The sequence below is a fragment of the Pelodiscus sinensis genome, chromosome 28 (assembly GCF_049634645.1).
Source record: "Pelodiscus sinensis isolate JC-2024 chromosome 28, ASM4963464v1, whole genome shotgun sequence".
NCBI lineage: Eukaryota > Metazoa > Chordata > Testudines > Trionychidae > Pelodiscus > Pelodiscus sinensis.
Window position 1 is genome coordinate 10,316,287 of NC_134738.1, and position 19,730 is coordinate 10,336,016.

Sequence of the window (19,730 nt, forward strand, 5' to 3'; positions counted from 1 at the left end):
CAGAGTCCTGGAAGAGGGGCCAGGCAGGGAAAGCCCGGGGCCTTTGACCATGCTCCCTAGCAGAAGCACTGGGTAAGTGGAGCAAGCCCCAGAGCCCCACCCCCACTAGTAGCACTGGGTGGGTGGGGCAGGGGAAACCTCAGTGCCCCAACCCTGCTCCCTGGCCAAAGTGCCAAGCAAAGCCCCAGAATATGGACCTGCTGTGGCCTAGGGCCATGGGGTGGCAGGGGAGGACATAGCTTCTCCAGTCTTGGGAGGCAGGAAATAGCAAAAGGGTGCAAGAATTGGGTGGGATCACGGAGGGGAGCACAAGGTAGGGCTGTGGGGTGAAGTGGCAGACCAGGGGCAGGACTCTAGGCAGAAAGAGGGGAAAGGTCCCTTCTCCTTGCTCTGGCCCCGGGCTCCACTAACCCTTAATCCGTCTCTGCCCACAGCCGGCTTTGTTTGGGGAAACGTGGGCGAAGAATAAAACTGTGTCCTACAGAAAGGGGCTTGAAATACTCTGTGTCTGTCAGTCCTTCCTGAGCTGGAGAGACAAGCCAGCTGCACTAGGCTCCACTCACTGCTAGACGCATAGGGTGGGATTCACAAAGCTATTTCGGCACCTCACTCCCATTGATTTCCAACGGAGGGCCTAAATACCTTTACGAATTCCACCTCCAATTCCTTGCCCCACCTTGAAGACGACCAACCAGGTTTTTAGCTGGGGAGGGGAAGTGGAACTAATCAAGTGACAAAACATCCAGAAAATAAATCGTATGCAGAGGCATTCACAACCGGCCAGCTGGGGGATGCGCTGATCAAACCCCGATAGGAAATAACAGAACTAAAGCCAGGATCAGAGTTTCACCCTAGCCGTGGACTAGTGGCGTGGAGGAAGGGCTACCTAGATGAATCAAGGTTGCAGGATTGGGCCCTCAATGTTTTTTTTCTCTGATGAATTTGAATCCAGATGGTGAAAGGTGCTTAAGCATTTGCAGGCATGGGCAGCCTCAAGGAAGTGGGGCTACTCCATGAAGTCCCCTGAAACCCTAATGCAAAACCCACCTCGTCTCTTCCTCACTCCCTCTGCCCCCACCCCACCAGAGAAAGAGACTAACTGCAGCATTTTGAAGGTGGCCAGAAATGCGGAGGGACAGCACACTTCAGCTCACACACCACCAAGTGGCGCTTAGTGTACCAAACAAGCTCTACTTACAGGAGCAATGCAAAACAGAATCACTCACGTGTAAGGCTTTGCAGGATCACACGCTGGGACTTAACCCAGTAGCTGCTGCACAATCAAAATCCCTTATGATGGACAGACACACAGAAGCCAGGGAAGTGTTGTGAGTCTGATGACTGCAGGGTCAGCCTCTTTAAAATACTGGTGTCTGCTTGCAACAATTCATTCCAAAGGCCCCACATTAGAATCCTTGGCTTATTGAAAATACGCTCAACCCACAGCCAGACACTGCACCATTCTGTAGAATAATTTGCAATTTGGGAGAATGTTACATCTCCCTCACTTTAAATGACTCCTGTTTTCCACTCCCCCTTGAAAAACCTTGTGTAAACCAGAAATTGTGCATTATTAAGACATCTGAAAAGTAAGCCAGACATTAAACACACACAGATTTCAGCCAACGGGGGGGGGGGGGGGGGGGGGAGAGTGAGAGTGTGTGTGTGTGTGTGTGTGTGATTTCCACGCCAGTTCATCTGATGAAGTGGGTTTTGCCCACGAAAGCTTATGATTCTATATATTTTGGTTATTCTCTTATGGTATGTCTACACTACAATGTTATTTCGGGATACTGGAGGTATCCTGAAATAGCTACCCTGCATCTTTTGAACACATCTGCTATTTTGAAACCTCATTCTACGAAGAGTAAGGATGGCTCGAAATAGCGCTTTATTTCGAAACACACTTAAAATAAGCTGTGCTATTTGCATTGCGCAAATTGCGTATCTTATTTCGAGTTTTGGGTGCTGTGTAGATACAACCGAAGGGTGCATCTACACTGCGCCTTTACCTCAAAATAAGCTACGCAATTTGAGCTGTGCAAATTGTATAGCGCAGTGTTTCCCAATTTTATTTGGCCACGGAACCCCGAGGGCTGCCTTAAAAAAAAAGGCCCCACCACAATTCCCCCCACAGCTCTGTCTCTTTAAAAGGAGGCAGGGGAGTGCTGTCTCTTCATGGAACACTGGGGTAGCTTATTTCAAAATAGCTTATTTCGAACTTTGGTGCTGTCTACACAGTGCCAATTTCAAAATAGAATGCTATTCCAAAACGTCCCTTACTCCTCGTGGAATGAGATTTACAGGGACATCAGAATAGTGAGTCCATTATATTTTGAAATAACGGGCTTGCTCAAAAGATGTGGAATAGCTATTTCGGGATACTATCCTGAAATAGCTCCACGGTGTAAATGTAGCATAAGGTGCCGCAGGACCACTCGTTTTTAAAGTTACAGACTAACACAGCTACCCCTAGGAGAGAACAGAGTTAGCACAATACACCCAGTGTCCACACAGGGGCACTCGCACAGCTCAACAGAGATAGAATCTCTTAAAATCATGCCGTTTCTGTTGCTAGTCCACGGTTTCTGCTGAACTATTCATCATCAAACTTTGTTACACTTGTACCCACAGTGGGCTGGTAAAAGTTGGTCCTGGGGTGAAAGCTAGCAAACACCCACAGAAATAAACTCTGAAAGGCAATACATAGAACAAAGCAACCCATTGCTTGGATAGGATTGAATGTTGATAGCCTGGCAGCTACATAAGTCCAGTAACTAGGAATCTGGAAACCTGGCTTCCACTGATGTGGATTTACACTAGGGATGAACCTTGCCCGAGGTGTTTAATTCTGTTGATTCTGTTCAAATTACAGGCATCGGGACCAAATAGTTCCATTCTGCAGAGAAGGCAAGTTGAGGCAGAATTTGGTCTGTGTGTATTTACATTTGGGGCTGATCCAGTCTTGGTGGAAGCAGACACAGCTGACAATGGCTATCACAGGAGCTGTTCTGGAATGGAACTAAGAACCTTTGGAGCTTAGTGTTTAAGCTAAAAGCCAACTGCATTACCGGGGCGGGGGAAGAGGATCAGGTTTGAGGGAACCCGATAACATTGGGTGAGTGTGTAACCCCCACCAGGCAGATTTGCACCTGGGATCTCTGAAGCTTCGTGTAGGAGCCTCTGACCTAAAAGCCAGCTGGCTCCCAGCCTGTGATGTAGAGATCTCTTGGCCTTATCTGTTGCTGTGGTTTAGGTGCCACTGAATATAACAGTGAACCACACTAGGACTAAATCTACACTGGAGGCTTTTTGCACAAGCAGGGCCATTCTTGCACCAAAACTTTCAGAGAGTCTACATTGCACGCATGTTCTTGCGCAAGTAAATTTACAGTAAAGCATCGGAACAGAGGGCTTCTTGTGCAAGAGTTATTCCTCTCCCCATGAGGAATAAGTCCTCTTGTGCAAGAGCTTTTGCGCAAGAAGACAGTGTGGACAGGCAACAAGGGTTTCTTGCACAAGAAACCCCTCTGGCTAAAATGGCCATCAGAGCTTTCTTGTGCAAGAGAACATCCACACTGCCATGGACGCTCTTGTGCAAAAGCACATGTCAGTGTGGATGCACTCTTGTGCAAGACCTTTTGCACAAGAACTTTTGTGCAAAACAGTTCTTGCGCAAAAACCCTGCAGTATAGATGTAGCCCAGGTGTGTGGGTTACACATACAGCCCAGGGGAGGAGTGCTACACACACACACGGCTGCAGTGAGCAGGCTTAGCTGCACAGGGAACCGATTCCTGCAACAAGACCCTGGACCGGCGGAGTCACTGCTGCCAGCCGCAGGGGGCTGAAGAAGTGAGAGGAACAGCATGAAGACAGACAGGGTCATGCCCCCATTCCCTTCTGACAGCCCCATTCTTCATCCACAGCACGCCTCTGTTCCTGTCCTCCTTCATCCCCGGGCGCTGAGACAGGCCTCCCCACGGTGGTAGCAGTGCGCCCCTCTCACGTTTTAAAACCAGTAGGCTCGGAGGCTCACCACTGCTCCGTGCAGACCGCACTGAACCCATCGCTTTCCAAGTATCCTCCCACACACTAGAGCACTAGCCCTCCAGACTTACCCAAGGACCTGACAGCCCAAGCATGATGGAAGCAGCACCCAGTGACGGCACAGAGGCAGCAAAGCGATTCCTTCCGATCCAAGCCACAAGTGATCAGCTGCACTGTCGCACAGAAAGCTGTCTGGGGCCAAAGCTTCTAAGTGACTTTGGAGCCTAATTCCCATTGACGCTCACACAAGTGTCACCCCATACGCACAATTGTATTTGCATGCGTCCTGTTGTTTTTACCCCACGGAACTCCCTCCACACTTCTGATTTACATAGGTGCAGGACTTGCCTACATGCAAAAAAGCTGCTTCAGCATAAGTACGTTTAAACAAGAGGCGGGGAACTTTTTTGGAGTCGGGGGGCTGCGGATCCCCCGAAAAATCAGTCGGGGGCTGTACACAAGTGAGAAGCGCATAGTCAATCTGTGGAACTCCTTGCCTGAGGAGGTTGTGAAGGTTAGGACTACAACAGGGTTTAAAAGAGAACTAGCTACATTCATGGAGGTTAAGTCCATGAATGGCTATTAGCCAGGATGGGTAAAGAATGGTGCCCCCAGCCTCTGTTTGTCAGAGGGTGGAGATGGATGGCAGGAGGGAGATCGCTTGATCATTGCCTGTTCGATTCACTCCCTCTGGGGCACCTGGCATTGGCCACAGTCGGCAGACAGGACACTGGGCTGGATGGACCTTTGGTCTGACCCAGTATGGCTGTTCTTATGTTCTTAAGAAAACCCCCTGAAACCCTCACTGATGTGACCCCCAACTGAGAAGAAGACACTCCCCACACACCCCTCGCACACCAGAGCCTGGGAGGGACCAAGCTAGTAAATTGTGTGCTCCAGCACCACCCAGGAATGGCGGGGGTGGGGAGGCCTGGAGCGCCACCCTGAGCTCCCCAATGCTGGCGGGGGGGGGGGGGGCCTCATAGCCTCGGGGGCTGGATCCAGGCGAGCCAGGAGCTGCATCCAGCCCCCAGGTCTTAGGTTCCCCACCCCTGATTTAAAACGGATGTAATTGCATTAATCGTGTGCTCATGCTGTTGCAAGCCACATGACAGAGACCAGCATCCGGCATGAGAATTGCTTTGCCAGGCCCTGGGTCGATATTTATATGGCGTCTTAATCTCTTACAGCAATTTTATCTCCTGGTGACTCACTGACTTCCATGCAGCTATGCTTGACCTACACCTGTCTGAGGAGGGAGGGTGGGGGAGAAATCAGACCCAGGTAACTAGTAACCCCACACTATCTTGGCTTCACCCACGAAACACTAAACTCATTTGCAATATTTACCGGGGAAGGGGTGGGAAATTTCAAGGTGACCAGGCCTGCCACAGCTCTGCACTCCCCCCTCCTTCTGACAGAGTGTGAGAAGGTCACCTCCCCGGGCCCTAAGCAAATATTCCCAATGTGTGTCACAGGTGAGGACTGCCGGCTAAGCTGTTGAGCAGATTGGGTAGGAAGTCCCTGGCAGGCCACCCAGTTTGAATGCCTTCTAAACTTCCAGGCAGTCAGCAACCGCTCCTAATCTGCTCTCCAGAAGCCAGGGACAAGGGTTAGAGAGCGTGCTGCAGGGGCAGGATTGGAATAATACTGTCCGGCTCCAATTGCTTCATAAATCTTTCCCAATTGCTTTTCCTGGGCAATAAGAGGATAATGAGACTGAGTTATTATTGGAGCTACTGGAGTTCTCCAAGGACGTCATTCCTGTTGCAAAACGGACTGCAGGGAGGTGGAAAAAAACCAGTGTAAACAGCTTGAAGACATGGAACAGAAAAAAATTTAAAGCGGCTATAAGGGCCTATAGGCTATCATAGAATCCTAGGGCTGGAATGGTGTCTATACTGAAGAGCTTAACTCGAAATAAGCTGCGCAAATTGTGCTATGTCAATTGTGTAGCTTATTTCAAAATAGGGAGCATCTACACAGCACTTATTTCGAAATAGAGCACTCTTCCTCCCTCTTCCCTTAGTCCTTGTACAATGAAAGTTACAGGAGTCAGAGTCCTCCAGCTTGACAATATTTTGACACTATTTCGAAATGACTGCTGGCTGTGTAGACGCAGACTAAGTTACAGGAAAACCCCGAGATGCGACTGCCCAAGTTGCGACTCCCCCTCCCCCCCTGCACTTATAACCATTTTTGTAAGTGCAGAAGGGGCTGAAAACCTCCGACTTACGTCCTCGTCCTGCATTTATGATGCACAATGCCTATCGTAAAAGAGGGTTCACCACCCTCCTAGTGAAATAGTTTTTCCTAATATCCAACCTAGACCTCCCCCACTGTAACTTAAGACCATTGCTCCTTGTTCTGCCATCTGTCACTATTAAGAACAGCCTCTCTCTACAAGGGCTGTACACGGCCGCTTACCAGTTTAGTAACTGAGTGCCTTCCGAGACAATAGCAACAGTCACGTCCCCGGATGATTTCATGGCACTTCGCAGAGTAAATGCTCCTCAGGGAAGGGGCTTTGCTTTGGGATTTTAGGATTGTGAGGGGTGGCCAATAAAGCAGCCTGCAGGCTGGTTGCTTTGCTAGGGTAAGACCCTGGCAGACTGATAGATGCTTTGTTTACCTGAGCATCCTCAGATACGGCCACTCACAGCTCCCATTGGCTGTGGTTCCCCATTCCCAGAAAAATGGGAGCTGCAGGAAATGGTGCGATCCGGGCCACTGCTTCCTGCAGTTCCCATTGGCCAGAAATAGCGAACCGCAGCCAATGGGAGCTGCACACAGCTATACCGGAGGACATTCAGGTGAACAAAGTGTCTGACGGCCCACCGGGGCTAACCCTGGTGAACCACATCCAACCGGCAGGTTGCTACTTACCCACCCCTGGGCTAGAAGGAGGGGTCAGTGTTGTGAATGTCGTTCTTAGGGGGCAGGGAGAGGAAGGTGATATTAGGGACCACCTGCAAACAGGATGCTAAGTAACGTGTATTTGTGTAAACATAACTGCTGGATTTTTTTAGCGGTTATATGTTTACATGTGGGGAGGGTGCCGAGAGGAGCCAGTGCCTGCGGGAGCCAGCTTGTAAGCTGGCTCCTACCTGCCCCATCTCCTGCTGTCTCTGATAAAGAGGCAGCAGTGCAGGAGGCTCTCCAGGAGCCGATACATGTGGGGAGCCAGCTTGAAAGCCGGTTTCCCACATGTACTGGCTCCCAGAAGCAGCCTGAGGCCGGCAGTGGTAGCTGCCCCCACAGGCGGAAGGCGTGATTAGCGCCCCTGCCTGCACGGCCAATGGCCGTGATGTAATCGGGTGCCTGGGTGCCCCGTGACGTCATCATCGGGCACCCCAGGAACCCCTTTGAAGGCAGCGCCTTAGGTGACCGCCAAGTCTGCCTATGCTCACGGGCCGCCCTGCTGGCTCCCGCTTGCCCCTTCACCTGCCTGCCACAGGTGTAGCGGGGGGGGGGAGAGGGGAGTGCCCGGGCTTATCGGTTCATCATGTAAATGGCTACATGCTAACATCCCTACTTGCAAATACATCAGACTGAAAATTCCATGCCCATTCTTCATTTATGTCAATCTGCATCAGAAGGGGACGCTACTGATTTACACCCTTTGAGGATCTAGACTTTAGGTGCAAATTTTGTTCTCAAAGAAGTGTTTCTCCTGGAAGCCACAGCAGACTTTTAGTCCACCCACAATGATGGTTTTTCATAAATATTTGTGTGAGGCTTGCCACATTCCACAGAGGAAACAGGCCAACCCCAGTGAAGTTAAGGAAGCTACAGAGGGCGGATTAATTTGATCCTGTGAATTTAACTAAAAGATTTGCTCCCCGCAGATCTGAACTCCGCTGGGGTCATATCACGTAATGTCCAAAAACTAAAGAGTGAGCACACACCAAAGTGATGAGTCAGAGAAGTGGTGGATTATTTGTGTCTCAAATCACAAAGGATTGTGCAAGAGGGTTGAATGAGGCTTTGCAAATACACAGAGGGATACAGCGTCCTAGGAGAATGGCAAGGGCTGCTTCCCATTAAGAAACAAAAGCTATACAGCGCTCTTCCAGATTCTGACCACGGCTAGCTGCCTTGTGGGTCTATCCCCAGGTATTCCTGCACCTATTCAGGAATCACTGTCCTCCCCGGCATGAAAAATGGAGACTGGCCATCAGAGTTTTGGGGCTATGACTTGATGCAAGAATTCCCACTGTCCCCATACGACAGGTACATGACAATATGCAAATACTCATGCATCCTACCCTGGCTCTGCCGCTGATTGGGTAACCTCAGAGCTCATATCCTCCTTTAAAAAAAAAAAAAATCGCCATGAGCTCTCTAATAACCAGTGAATCAGGACCTTGGTTTTATTTCTCGCCCCAAACATTCTGTAAAGATAATACAGCCCTTCGGAAAATAGCGCTCATTATTAAACCCCTTGAAAAAGTCTAGACATCGGCACTGTTTCCCTATACCGGAAATAGCTCTTTTGTGTCTTTAAACGCACCCGTTATTTCGAAATAGATTTTGAAATAACGGGCACTCTATTCTGGCGTCCCTGTGAACTTCCTTCCACGAGGGTTAAGGGATTTGTCGGAATAGCACTTGATTTCGAAATTTTTGAAATAAGCTATTCTAAAATTCAATCACAATAAGATGTGCAATTTGCGTAGCTCAGATTGCGTATCTTATTCTGACCTACAGAGGCAGGCTCGACGCACCCTAAATGTCTTCAGTACCACATGATACATACCTGTGATAAACACTGCTCATTACTTTCCATGGTACAGTCCACACCACCACCAAGGGCGGCCCTAAAAACTCTTCCCACAAGCAGGGGCGTCCCTTAGGGCTGCAGTTCTCCAACACTTTTCAGTCTGCGGCCCCCAAAAGGAGCCTCAGCCCACTTCACATATACTCCAGGGCTGGCATTACACTACAGGAGCCGGCTGGGCAATGCCCGGGCTGGGGGGCTTGTAAAAAGCTCAGCTGCTCAACCTTCCTCTTCAGGCCTGGGGAAAGGCGGCTTTGGGGGTGAGGCCCAGGCAGCTTCATGCCAGCTTCCGCTTGGCAGCCCCCTGAAACCTGCTTGGCCTCCCTCCCCGAGGGGCCTCAGCCTGGTTGAAAGCTACGACACCAGGGCCTTTGCTGTCGCTCTGACCCAGACACCACGGTGAGGGGCGGCCGCCTGAAGGCTGATCCTCTGCGGGGCAGGGGCGTGTGGCTGTTTCCCTCGGAGCCTGCCCAGGAGGAAGCCGGGGAGCTGGGAGCCAAAGGCGGCCCCGGCCCCGGGCTCCAATCAGACCCGGGAGGCTTGGCCGGCTGCCCTATAAATGCAAAGCAGGGGCGGGTGGCCGAGCGACAGCGCCTGTGGGCTTCCCCGGGAAGGCGGCGGGAGCCGGGCAGCAGCTGGGAGGAGCCCGCGGACCATGCCCCTGCGCGCCAAGCCCCTCACCTCCTTCCTCATCCAGGACATCCTGCGCGAAGGCGGCGCGCCGGGGCCCGGGCCGGCCGCGCGGGGCAGCGCCGGCTCCCCGGCCCGGCTCCCCGCAGCGCCCCCGCCAGAGGAGCCGGCGGCGCCCCTGGAGCAGCCAGGCGCAGGTAAGCGGGGTCCCCCGCCGCGCGCTCAGGACTTTCCCACGCTCCCATGGCGCGCGGAGCCCAATTCCTGGGGCTCTAGGGGGCGGGGGACCCCCCTCCAAAGCAGTGGCGCATAAGAGGGGTGTCTGTACTAGCCACTGCCTAGAAATCCCCCTCCCTGTAATAGCTCTGCTCCTAGCCAGCTGGGAGCGTTGGGCCCTTGCGAACTTGGTTTTTTTTTTTTAAAAAAAGCTAGGAGAGTGCACTAGTTCATGAAAGGGGGAGGGGGGAGAAGAGGGCCCCCCCCCCCCAAGCTCTAATCCAGCGGCCTGAAACAAGAGCTCCCTCCCTTAGCACCCCACTGGTAAAATCGGCTGCCTTCAGCCTTGGTGACTAAGTCTAACAGGCGTAAACGCTGGGACAGGGATTGGCTTTTGGTTCTGTGTCCATCACCTAGGACAAGGGAGATCTTAATTGGGACGCCACAATTAATAACAGAAGAGGGTGTTGATTCACTTTAACGGGCATGAGGTGATATTGTTGCACCTGCTGACTAATAGGTGGTTTTTTTTTAAGATGGTGGGTTTCTGGGATGTGTACTTCCAGGTTGGGCTAGTAAAACTTAAAGGTAGCATGGCATCCCCTTTAAAGAATGGGGACACTCAAACAGTGAGTTTGTCTAGCATGCACAGCTGAGGGAGGGGTTGAGACAATCTGGTACAAAGTCCATATATTTAAAGAATGGTTTAAGAAACTTACCACTGCACTCTCTAGGGAACATGGAAGTCTCTCCCCATTGTTTCAGAGGGCGAGCCGTGTTAGTCTGTAACTTTAAAAACAAGTAGTCCTGTGGCACCTTGTAGCATCATGAGCTTGTGTGAGTAAAACCAGCCCATCTGATGAAGTGGGTTTTACCCATGCGAGCTCATAATGCCATATATCTTTTGTTTGTCTCTACAGTGCCACAGGATTAATCCTTGTTTTTAAAGTTACAGACTAACATGGCTCCCCCTCTGAGACCTTCTAACATGCAAGGCACTGCATTCAGCCCTATTAAGTGGAAAGCCATCAACCACAAAGAAATGCCCATAGCCAGCACAGCTGATGAAGTGGGTTCTCCCTCCCTGTATATCAAAAAAATCAAACACATGTAAGCCTGTTAGGGAAGGTACTGCTCTATTATGCCTTTACAGCATCTAGCACAATCCAGCCCCAGTCCTAACTTGGATATTCGGACACTAAGAAGGCAAGACATTTTAATTGCTTTCTCCTTAAAAAGGTGACATTCGGTCTAAAGTTTAGGTTCTAGTCAGACATTACAAAACTAAAGATTGAGAAATGTTTCAAAGAACTTTTTTTTAAAAGTTACCTTGCAAATTTACTTTTTAAAATCCCTTTTGAACCAGCTCCTCTGTGGGGGTAAATTTGCACAGCTTCACTGATTTCAGTAGCACTAAACTGATGTCCCAGATGAGTGGCCTGTTTCCACCCCAAATATTTCAGTGTGGGAAACTGGCCTATTTCCATTGTCCAAGCTGAGAGAAATGAGAACCCAAAGTAACAAACAGCATAAATAATGAAAATTCATTTGATTTTTAAGGCTCTTTCTGTTTTAGTAATTGTAGGGGTTAGTCAGTACCATGTCTCTTTAAGGACTCTTTCAGACAGTTTTAATTATGACAAGAAGGGCTTGATCCTGAAAAGGGCAGAGCTCTTCCACAGCCTTCGATTAGAGCTGAGGGTGCCCAGCTGGATTGGGGCTGACCTGACCGAATTGTTTCCAGTAGAATCCGATTAAGGCGAAGTGTCTGGTTGGTACCTCTGAGCTGTGATGGCCATCAACAATGCCTAATTGCTTTGCTCTGCTTGGTCACATCAAAGCCAGCCTGTATTAGTGTATCTTTCACGGGGCAGCCAGGGAACCTCTTTATCTCTCAACTTGCTTGGCCATAGCACCACACAGAGCAGCTTCCAGGAGATGCACTTCTCTTGTTACCCTGGATTTCTCAAGAGTTTGGACTCCCAACTGAATGGGTCACCTGTGTACGGATCCAGATCCTGTGTCCCCATGGACATCCACTGGGAGCTTTGCCACTCACTGGGATAGGGGCAGAACTGAGCCAAGAACCCTGACTCTCAAACCTGGGTGTCTTCATTTGGTCTGTCAATTAAAGCAGTGGAAACTAGCAATACCTTTATGGAAGTCAGTGGAATGTCTAGGGGAAGAAAACTGGGCACTTAATTTTATACTGATCTTTCTGAATAAGGGTTCTTTTATGTGATGGCCTGATTTCCATGATAGTAGCAGGCACCTAGCATCTCTGATAATCATTCCCACTCTTATGGGAGCCCAATTTACACCTGGGTATCCATCTTTGAAAATGTTGGCTACTGGCTACACATTAGTAGGACTGCATGCAGAACTAAGGAGACGGGCCTTAAAAATGCCCTCTGCCAATAGAAGGGCAGGATCTCTTTTGGTTTTGTTTTTTAATTTGCTGTAGCACTGCCATCTGAGCCTTTGGGGTGTGCACCAACTTCACATTTCTAACTTTTCTCTGAGGGTAGAAACTGATGCTCGTAAAACAAAAGCTGAGATAATCAAAGGCGCACGAGGGCTTTGAGAAATCCCAGCTATTGCAAGACTCAAAAAAATATCCCAAGAGTTGGCAGCCTTGTATTTGTATTATAACAATATGCCTAGGAGCTCCACTCAAGACCCGATAATGGCACAATCACAGAAGAAAAAGCTTCAGGGGATAGCCAAGTTAGTTTGTAACTGGAAACAACAACAAACAGGCTTGCTGCACCTTGGAGACTAAACACGAAGATGGTATCATGAGCTCGTGGGCACAACCCACTTCAGATGAATGCAGTTCTTAAAGGTCCAGTCCCTAAATAAGGGGGAGGGGAGGAGAGAAGGAAAAGAAAAGGGGAAAGTGTCCATGCTACATGAAGCGGATAGACAGTATTAATTGTTAACCTATTGTTTGGTTTTTATGATGTCATTAGGATGTAGAATGTAGCAGACCATCTAGCCAATGTCTTTGTTCATACCTCTGTTAGGAATCCAAACTTGTAAATGAAGTTAAGGTCTAAGACTTCCCTGTGGAGTTGGCTTGTGAAATTGGCCTGAAACAATACGGTGACTGAGATCCATTAATGAGTGCCTGGGAAAGTTAAAAAGTTCCCCAACAGGTTTCTGTGTTGCCCTTTCGAATATCTGATGTGTCCATGAAGTCTCTTGTAAAGACTGGCCAGTTTGGCCAAGGTACATAGAGGGGCGCTGCTGGCATAGATCATACTAGTGGATGTGCAGTTACATAAGCCGCTGATGTGGCTTGGTTCTATGATACTGCTTGTGTAGATGTGTGGACAGAGTTGGCACTGGGGGTTCATTGCAGGGCTGGGTTCCTGGATGAGTATGATGGAGGTGTGCTACGTGGTTGCTGGAAAGGACTTGTCTGTAGGCAAACAAGTCCTTTTCAGCAACCATGTAGCACACCATCATACTCATCCAGGAACCCACCCCACTCCCATGGGGGGGGGTGACAGGGGAGAGGAGGGTGGTGCCTGGGAGCCATGGGGAGCAAGGAGCCATGTATGCCTCTGGGAGTGGGGTGCCAAGTGCCCCACCTCCATTCCCCTCATGACCAGACTCCCACAGCACACGCCATAGCCCAGAAAATCCTTTTGACATTCTTTTCCCCTCCCCCCCCATTTTAGGGATGTGAATGGTAAGTGTGGGGTTGCTCCAGCCCCTGCTGGTTAACCACTGATAGGGGGCTGCTCCAGCCCTGCAGAGCCTGCCACAGATTCTGAGGAGGGGGTGCTCGAACCTGGCTGAAGCAGCCCTTGTCTGCAGTGTGCCCAAGCTGCGCCCTCCACCCAGCCTTGTTTAATCAATTAACCAGTCAAACATAGTGTAGCCAGCTAACTAATACAATGGGATTTTTACATCCCTACCCTGTATCCCAGGGCTGCTGACTTTAAAGAGGTTCTAGTGCATCAATTCGGGGGAGGGGGAATTGTAAGCAAAAGCTTTTCCAATGTTTAACAGCTGTAAAAATGTTGCCAGGATGAAATGTGCTCTCAGGAAAGAGCCTGTGAACCAGCTATACTGGTTCCTTTCCTCATGTATAACTCCCCTCTTCCTTCCCTCAGAGGCACCTACAGAGACCTGTCTGTCGGACTGTGAAAACCCTCTGAGAGCCTCACCAAGTCACCAGAGAGCCCCAAAGCAGCAAAAGCGGTCGCGGGCAGCCTTCTCCCACACCCAGGTCATCGAGTTAGAAAGGAAGTTCAGTCGTCAGAAATATCTGTCCGCCCCAGAGCGCGCTCACCTGGCAAAGAACCTGAAGCTCACGGAAACCCAGGTGAAAATCTGGTTCCAGAACCGAAGGTACAAAACCAAAAGGAAGCAACTCTCCTCGGAGCTCAGTGAACTCGATAAGAACTCTGCTCTCCCGGTCCTGAGAGAGGACAACCCCTCCAGAGCCTCTGTGATTTCGGTGTATAACAGCTACCAATACTATCCCTGCCTGTACTACTTGAATGGCTGGAGTCCCTCTCTGTGGTAACCAGGCTAAAGACCCTTTTTCCCTTTTGAAAAATTGACCTTTTTTTTCCCTCTTAATGGGGGGAGGGGAGAAGAAGCACTTCTGCCCAGAGTTTCAGTGATGCTGCTTTTCACCCTGTAGGTCCTTTTTCCTTTTCAGGGAACTCACAGGTTCTCAGCACTGTTACACATCTAAACCATTTTCCATTGCACGATTGCTGTGCTCTGGTGTAGCACTTACCATTGGTAAGTCTTAGGCTTTGTCTACACTGGCGGGTTCTTGCACAAGAACAGCCATTCTTCCGCAGAGCGTCCACACCACCCGCCCACTCTTGTGCAAGAAGGTTTACAGTAAAGCATGGTAGGAGAGGACTTCTTGCGCAAGAGCTACACTCTTTTCTAACAGGTGTACACTGTCTTGCGCAAGAGGGTAGTGTGGATGCGCGACAGGGGTTTCTTGGCCATTTTAGCCATAGGGCTTTCTAGCGCATCAGAGCTTTCTTGCGCAAGAGCATCCATACTGCCATGGATGCTCTTGTGCAAAAGTACATCTCGCACATGGCAGTGTGGACGTGTTCTTGCGCAAGAAGCCACCCCTGTAGACATAGCCTTAGCGTTTGAAAAGTTGTTCTCCAGAGGGGGAAACTGAGGCACAGAGCAATGAGGTGATTTGACCAAAGCCATCCAGTGACAGTCAGGAATAGAATGCAGGTCCACCAGGTACAAACCAGTGTTCTATCCACTAGACCATAGCATCTGCCTCTTTCATGCACTCAAGTCAATGGGACTCTGGCTTCTATGTGCTTAACTCTCTAGAAAATGAGACACAGGTGCTTTGGAAAACTTTAACCCTAGATCAGTCAGTAAACTAAACCATGATGGCTTTGCACAGCAAATGTCTCCGTATATTCCTCTGGGACCCTCTGACCCCATGAGGGAGCCCAGATAGTTAAATATATCAAACAGAACATAGGTGGGGCACTGAAGGGGGGGGGGGGGAAATTCTGCATTTTTTTCCATTACATGGGAACTAAAAATCATCTAGTCATCCTGTAAAGACTACAAGACTTATTAGAACTACATCTCCAACCCCATTTGAACTATTGTCATGCACTGACCAGTTCATGACATGTGCCCTACTGCACTTAACTGGCTAGAATTAAACTGCACATCTGTGTCATAGCATCCATACTGTTAGTTGAAGTAGTCTCATTTAGCTCAAGTGGTAAAGCCCTGTGACTTGAAGTAGAAAGCTTGCTGTTCTAGCTCTCTCATAGTGATGTGCTGCATAGTAACAAACATGAAATATTAGGGGGCTACAGATTTTTTTTACCATATGCAATAAATATCAGGGGCAGGATCTTCAGCTGGTATAAATCAATTCTCTGATTGTGGTGGAACTGCCCCTTGACACCTGCTCAGTGTCTATACCCTATTCACCAGTGTACCGCATCACTAACTTAGCAGCACCTACCAAAGCAGATGATAAAGAACTCAATGACAGATTTTTTTGTATATTCACATTGCCTCTTTGAACATTAACACAGGCTAGCTAGTACAATACATTCTAAATTTTTAACTGTTAGGAAGGCTGAAAGAAGCAATTCTGTTGGTAAAACTAGATGACACAAAGCAGCCTAATGCTTTAAAAGGCTTGCTGGCTCAGTATTACTGTAAAGTTTTCATGGCACAGGGTTAAATGGATATTATTCATGCTTATCGTTTGAACAGACTAACAGAGGTGATTCCTGCTTCAGGTTGATACATAACCTACTAATGCAATGGTGCTGAGCACCTTCTGATCTGACCTTTAGTGGGAAATAAACTACAAGGTGCTGAGCTATCTCAGGGCAAAATGGACTAAAGCTTCTATGCACAATGGCTAAGTAAATAGCATTTCTTTGCATTAGCAAAGTAGCAGTGATGGGTTTAGGAGCAAAGAGCTTGAGGTAACACCTATTGTGAAGGAAAAGTTTTAAAATAGAAATGAAATAAATGGGAAGGGAATTACCTTAAATCATTTGAGTGGGCTAAACACTGAGTTAAGCTAGGTCTACACTGGCTGCTTCTTGCACAAGAACAGCCATTCTTCTGCAAAAGCTTGCTGGCTGTCTACGCTGCATGAGCGTTCTTCCAGAAGTAAATTTACAGTATAGCGTTGTAAAACAGGGCTTCTTCCGGAAGCATTATTCCTGTCCCTATGAGGAATAAGCCCTCTTGCACAAGAGCTCTTCCAGAAGAGGCCAGTGTAGACAGGCAACATGAATTTCTTACACAAGAAGCCCCTATGGTTAAAGTGGCTATTAGAGCTTTCTTGCACAACAGTGTGTCTACACTGCCATGGATGCTCTTGTGCAAAAACAAGATGCTCTCTTGTGGAAGAGTTTTTGCACAAGAGGCTGCCAGTGTAGACATAGGCCTAGTGTAACACACAGCATACACCTATACTGCAGCCACCTTCTGCAAAAGCTTATGCAAATGAAGCAGAGTAGAATATCACCATGCTTCATTTGCATAACTAGCAGTGGCTTTTGTACAAAAAGGAGCCGTGTAGATGGCTCTTTTTCTGCAAAAATCCCCTCTTGTGCAAGAGCTGTTCTTCCGGGGGGGGGGGGGGGGGGGGCGGAGGAATAATGGCTCTTGTGCCAGAGGGGGTTTTTGCAGAAAGCCATCTACACTACTCCTTTTTGCACAAAAGCCTCATGCCCAAATGGCCCCTAATTATGCAAATGAAGCATGCCAATTGCTAATCTGTGCTTTATTTGCATATGCTTTGTGGAAAAGAGGTGCAGTATAGACATAACCCTAGTGTGGTTCATTGTCCCATGTAGTGGTACTTAGACCACTTACAGACACAGATAAGAACAAGGGAGGTCTATAGCTTAAGCTGTGAGCTAGCTGGCTTTATAGTTCAAGCTATAGAAGCTCTTATACTAAGATCCAGAGGTCCCAGGTTCAAATCTGCCTGATTTCATTAGAACTATGCCAATTTACACCTCCTGAGCATAATCTATCCAAATCTTTAAGTGATTTCACCACTGCAGCACCTGAGTTCATCCTACAGAGAATTAAAAACCCACAAGCCAAAGACTTATTTTCCTTTCCCCTCCCCTCTCCTGCCACCAGAATGGTAATTGTAAAACGTTTATTTTCAGAGGCAACAGGGCAAAGTAATAAACTTTATTGGACCAGCTTCTATTGGTGAGTCAGGCTGACACAGATCTTCTCAGGTCTGGGAAATTTTTAGAATGTTATTTTTAATGAACATAATTAAAAAGTGATCTTTTTTCCCCGTCTTCTGCCTCTCCCCCCCCCCCCCCCCCCCCAGTCTGGCTAAGGCCACCACACATACAAGTATGTCAGCAGTATCATGGCTATATCTACACTAGGACATTATTTCAAAAAAATTTGAAATAACTCCCAAAATAACTATTTTGAAATAACTGTTGTTCTCATGACATGCAGAAGTTCTTATTTTGGAAAAAAATAGGCTTGGTAGTGTGGACGCGCCACTTGTTATTTTGAAATAACTCCCTAGTGTAGACCTAGGCTAGGGGATTCCTGTCACAAGGAAGGATTACTTATGGGAGTAAAAGTTTGCAGGGTCAAACCCATTAAGGTGAAGAATTCACCAATATCCTGGATTTATGGTCACTCACAGCCACTGTGTAAATTATTGAAATGCATGGAAGAAGAATGGCTTGTTTTCTAACTAGTTGGAATGTTACTCCTAGTATCTCTAGATAACATTTTTCCTCCAGCGTGTTCTTTATTTAGAACCTATTCATCGTGAGAGGATTCAGACCTTTCTCTCAGTCAGCATGAAGAGTAGAAGGTCATCTCTGGGCTGTTACAATTTGTTTCAGCCTCAAGCACGCTGCTTATCCACTTTCCAAAAGAAGTGATCGTTCACTACTTAGAACAGCGGTCATGACTCATGGGAGGAGCCCCTCCCCCCCATCAATGGGGTAACTCAAAAGAGTAATAGCTGCAGGACCAAGCCCGCAGTGCAGAAATGCAGAGGCATTTTTTAACCCAATTAGCCATGCCTTGCACCTTGTGGTGTCATTTGCACCAGTGCAAGGAAGGTGCAAAATTCGCACCATGCTGATTGACAGGCCAGTTTTGCATTCTGTTTAAATCCGTACACAGCAGGTTCAAAATGTGGTCTGGTCAGAATTCTTATCCCCCCTCTATTGCTGCAACTCCACTGATCTCCATGAACGGACGTTTGACTCACACCTGTGGAGGTGTCACCTATCCAGCCTGCCTTCAGGCCATCTGCTGCCTCAGTTTCCCTTCACTAAGGTTGGATTGCCCAACTTGCCCAGGAAGGACTTACTGCCATGCTCAAGGAGGGATGTAAAAGGTTAACCAGCAGGGGATGGAGCAGCTCTTTGCCAGCCAGGGGCTGCTCCAGCCCCCTGGGGCCTGCCACAGGTAGGGATTGTTCCAGATGATCAGAGCAGTCCCTGCTTGTGATGTGCCCAGGCCTGCCATGGACACAACTGGCTGGAGCGGCTCCCCCAGCCACCTCCCCCTTTAATTGGTTAACCAGCTAACCAAATAAATGGGATTTTACATCCCTACTTCAACTCTCTTTCCTACACAGGCAACTACCAAGCACACACAGTCCCTCTACCCATCCTACCGCTCCTAGAGGCTTCCCCAGTGCAGGAACGAAGACTCACCCTTTCCTTCAGGCCCACCATGGCTCTCCTTAGAGTTGCCTCTCTCCTAGAGATCAGCTTCCTCCTGCCCAGCAGGGCCTAATAACTGAGCCGGGCTAGCCAGCTCCCCGGCCCTTGGCATAAGAGGAGCCATCAGGTGTCTCCCTCAGGTGGCACAGATGTAAACGCTGACAGGGCTGTGGAGAATTAGGCCCCATCTGCAGGGCATCAATGGATGGGAGCCATTGCTCTTTGGTAGTCATGGGAACTGAATAGCCCCTTGGATAGTCCATGGGAGGCTCAGCTGTGCTCCTGGTTTGTGACCTCAGACCAGGCCTTCCCGGCCGCGCTCTGAGCTGCCCACACTTGGCCTTTGTATGAAATCCACCCGGTGCCAACGGTTATCTTTTTGTATATATATTTTGATACTGTTTTCCCAATGTGTGTATTGTACTTTGGAATAAAAAGCTTAAGGTCTGTACTAGAAATAGGCCTCCCCGGGGTTTATTTTTTAAAATCTCCGCTGTGTCCCGGGTTCCTGTATTTGGCCCAAGCGCCCTGGGCCAGCGTAGCTCTGGAGAGTCAGGATCCCTTCCGTAGGGTCCGGTTCCAGGAAGCAGCAGTTGCATGGAGTAGCTTCTCCATGCGAGGGAGGAAGGCGAGCCCGCAGCATGACTCAGCCCTCCGAAATGGGAGTGGATCGGGTGGGTTAAGGGTCATGGCTGCAGGCCAACCCTGATGCACAGCTAATAGCACGGAAAGGCTGCACAGATTGGGCCTGATGGGAGTCTCCCCAGAGCTCAGTGGAGTTTGGATCCGGCTCCAGAGAGCTCATGCTGTATCCTTCAGATGTCACGGATGCGTCTC

At 48.9% G+C, this 19,730-nt stretch overlaps 1 protein-coding gene across 1 annotated transcript; it reads left to right on the forward strand.

Annotated features, from left to right (window-relative positions):
• The first annotated feature begins 9,324 nt into the window (after positions 1 to 9,324).
• Positions 9,325 to 19,351, forward strand: NKX3-1 (NK3 homeobox 1). The gene is made up of 2 exons (XM_075910721.1): positions 9,325 to 9,656; positions 13,800 to 19,351. The coding sequence occupies exons 1-2, from the start codon at positions 9,389 to 9,391 to the stop codon at positions 14,213 to 14,215; spliced, it is 684 nt and encodes a 227-aa protein (XP_075766836.1). The 5' UTR covers positions 9,325 to 9,388; the 3' UTR covers positions 14,216 to 19,351.
• Positions 19,352 to 19,730: the final 379 nt, after the last annotated feature.

Bases quoted from the DNA above. Each gene is read 5' to 3' on its own strand.
- NKX3-1 (XM_075910721.1), top strand. From the start codon at position 9,389: ATGCAAAGCAGGGGCGGGTGGCCGAGCGACAGCGCCTGTGGGCTTCCC. The intron at 9,657-13,799 runs GTAAGCGGGGTC...TCCTTCCCTCAG, and splicing joins CCTGGAGCAGCCAGGCGCAG to AGGCACCTACAGAGACCTGT.